Consider the following 3,721-nt stretch of genomic DNA (forward strand, 5'->3'; position numbering starts at 1 on the left):
TATATATATATATAATATATAATATGCAAGTTATTAAGGAGATGTTGACGCCGTGGCGTCCACGCCCACGCGCGTGGCAAGTGCCGCACATGATCGTTTCTGCGCCACCCATTCTTTTGTTTGGACCAAATCGGTCCAGGTTTCCTCCCTTCCAAGGTGTTGGCTTGTCCTCTTGGACTACTCCTAATTATCCTCTTATTATAGAATTGTATTCTTGATGTTCTAGCTTTACTTTGTGTCTCGTGGCTCTGTTAGGACAGTCGCCAGCATTTGGTTTTAGAGCTGTATCCGAAGATGAGAAAGTGCTCTGGTTGTAACTCGTCCGAGGCGGTGACCGTCTTTCAAAAGTCGGGTGGTGCTCGGCTGTAGCTCATTCTCGAGGGAGTAATTATCCTCGACTTTTCCTTCCTCACACCCCTCACTTTGTTGTCACACCTCTTCCTCACTGCAGCTGCCCAGGACAGCCGCCAGCCCTTCCACGATCCCTGCTTTCCTCCTTCCGAAGCGGCTGCCAGCCAGATCCCTGATATATAAGTGGAACATATTTAGGTATATTAGATCTATTATACCAAAGAATGGGGATATTGATGAAGATATAACTTGTGAAGTTAAGTGTGGGTATTTGTTATAGTGAAGAAATGCTCATGATTATTCTCTATAATATCACAGATGCTAATGTAAGTTTTTGATAGAAGTTTAATTTGTCTGCCAATATTGTATGGGTTCAATTGCCAAGTAGTGAAAAAGTCTTTGACAGATAGAATGAGAGTTGTGAAAATGAGAATGTTAAGATGATTGCCGCTAAACTTGTTTTTTCACGTGTGCTTGGGCACAAGAGTGTTTTTCTATATAGCTTGATCAATTCTACAGATCGGTAGTCGTGGGTTGCTTCAGCATAATTTTTGCTGCTAAAAGCTGAATTTTGATCAATTAACACCATTCTACATATCGTTGTTTTGCGTCTAAATTTTTTTCTCACAGTGCAACTGTCTTTTTGTTTATGCAAGTTCTTAGTATCACACTCCACATTTTAAATTTGTTCTTTTTATTATATCCTACAGAGACAGCATTGGCTTTGCTGCGACATCCTGATTGTTGCATCTCCGCGTATTCATCTGTAAGTAAGCGATAATTCCTTGAATACCTCTTTTATATTTTTCAGACAGTTTGATTTATTACTATTTTCTGGTTCTTGTTTTGCCTGATAATTTGATGCAATTTCTGATAGCGTTGTGTAGAGTCTATTTGCTTAGCGTCCTTTTGGTAAAAGGAGAATATTGAAGAAATCTAGAGGATTATTTGTAAAATATTAAGAACAGTTATGAATGTAAATGTTAGGCTTTGCAAAATTCTTTCTTGGTATCGAAGCTCAACCGTCGCAGCCTATTCGATCGTTGGGATTGTCAGGTTACGTGTCCTCGCGATACATTCACGCTAACTGGGAGGCACGGGATCGTGGTATTACAGTCGCGAATGGCAACCCCCGCGATACAGGTATCGCAGGATACAATCACGAACGACTCGTGATACGTTGGTGCTAACTGGAAAGGCACAGGATCGCGTCTCCTACCCGAACCAGTGAGCGAGATTCATTTGTGAACGGCTCGGGAGATTTTCGCACGAACTGGCAAGGCTCGGGATCGTGGCTCCCACCTGAACCAGTGAGCAAAGGGATCGGGCATGGGATCGCGGTGACGATCGTAACATACAGATCGCGGCTTATAGGAACCAAGACGTGATGGCAACGTACAGATTGTGACTTTCAGAGCCCATGACGTGATCACAATGTACAGAGGGAAGGATTAAATTTGAATGTGATCCAGATTTGAATTATTGTATGTCATGAGACGAAGATAATGTGCGTGATAAAGGATTGAAGCTTCCGGGAAAGCTAGATCCTGAAGTTATGAAGGTCTTGGTTGGGCTCATACGGAGAGTTAGCGTCTCGACAGGAGCCACTACCTCAGCACGTGCTTCGATGCGAGTGAAGCTAGATCTCCTCCTATGGATCAGAAGTTTGATGACTGACCATGTGTCTGAGTTTTGGTCGCGTCGGGTCGAGGCTGCTCTAGTAGGGAAGAGACTACAGAGATATCTAACCTGGGATGAACTAAACAAAGTCTGTTGAGGGGATAAGTGGACAACCACACACGCCTTAATCTATACCTGTCTATTCAACTTGACAGTTCTATCAATTGCATCCTTAGTAGATGTCATTTGAAAAGTGAGAGACATTTGAGCAAAAATGAAGAAGATTCATGCTGAGACGAAGACCCACATGAAGGTGTCTCAAATTCAACGTGAGATAGAAGCAGTGGTATAAGATGATAGATCGATTCATTAATACGCCATAGAATTGGAGTGACTGTGGACAGATCTTGATCACTTCTCACCTATGTCGAGCTGTGACGATCCGGAGTGCAAGAAAGAGGAGGTCATTATACCGATGAGGGCTCTGGATTTTCTCGCCCATCTTAACCCGACATTTGATTAGAAGAGATCAATCCTTCTAGCTTAGACGACCATTAGCCCCTTCACTTGATGTGGCCATTGTTGGAAGGATACAAGAGGAGATTCACATGAAGCTACAATCCGAGCCGAGTGGACTTCTGGGTATGCGATTAGCTTTTTGCTTCCTCGAGCTTATGTATGATAGGTGTCCATAGGGAGACTCGCAAGTGCTTTAAATGTGGTGAAGCCGGGCATCTGAGCAATACCTGCCCTAGACCATCTATGGAGAGAGAGACTAGTGGACGTGGACAAGGTGGAGGCCGTGGTAGTTGAAAAGGTGGAAAAAGGGGCTACGGGCAAATCTGATGATAGCAGAGGAGGGAGAGACATGTTTAGTTTTTACTAATAAGGATCATGAGTGTCTAAAGCTGTTGAAGTGGAAACAGAAACTAGCAGGAGATGGGGTTGATGGTGTGTTGACCTCATTTCTGGACGAGGTCTCTTTTTTGTCTCCTTAGAGCCTAGGGTCTAGCTTTAGGCTTCCCCTGTTCGACTCTCTTAGAAGACTAGTACAGAACCCACACCATTTAGAAAATTCGAGCCACCTCGTCATTCCGAGTTTCACATGGGCGGTCCCGGTTCCTCAACTTTCTGTTATATTGATTAAAACAGACACATAAAACTCGAGTCGATTTCCTACATTAATAAGAGCAGCCCTGTCGGCATTATTTTTGGTGTGTGGTTTGCCCGTAAGAAGCTGTCGGTAATCGGAATTGAAATCCCGTTGCCCGCTTCGGAAGGACGTTTTTAAAAATTTTAGTTTTGAAAAAGATGAAGTCAAACTGACTCTATAATTTTCATAGTTTAAATGAAAGAGCGCTTTACTTCAAATCTTGTATCTATCCCGAAGGATGAACACAAGAATTGAGGCTGAGGCTCGATCAAATAAACTAAAGAATGTTATGACATCCGTTTTGTCTGCGAAACAAATGTATTGGCCGACAAGTTCCCCTATTTAATATAAGGAATTAAATAGGGTTTATATTATGCTGGGTTCGGGAAAAGCTTCCTATAAGGACAAACCCCTATAGTTAATTACATCTTAGGTAACAAAAGTTACCTAAGAATACTCTCGATAAAAACCAAGAAAAATTATCTTCAAGGAGTTCAAATGGTAAGGACATTTCAAAGACATCGGACTAAGAAGTGTAAAAGGGGATTGGTTCAAATTTGGAACATTTTATTTTGGAGTCCAAAGGAGGAAACACTA

General features: G+C 42.4%; 1 protein-coding gene across 1 annotated transcript in view; it reads left to right on the top strand.

Annotated features, from left to right (window-relative positions):
* The window catches only part of LOC110035548, a gene marked incomplete at its 5' end in the record, with an annotated part of 36,862 nt that overhangs the window by 18,693 nt on the left and 14,448 nt on the right, over positions 1–3,721 (top strand). Inside the window, 1 exon segment of the mRNA XM_020739790.1 lies at positions 1,062–1,117. Within this exon segment, the coding sequence (XP_020595449.1) occupies positions 1,062–1,117 (56 nt within the window).

The sequence above is a fragment of the Phalaenopsis equestris genome, unplaced genomic scaffold (assembly GCF_001263595.1).
Source record: "Phalaenopsis equestris unplaced genomic scaffold, ASM126359v1 Scaffold198083, whole genome shotgun sequence".
NCBI lineage: Eukaryota > Viridiplantae > Streptophyta > Magnoliopsida > Asparagales > Orchidaceae > Phalaenopsis > Phalaenopsis equestris.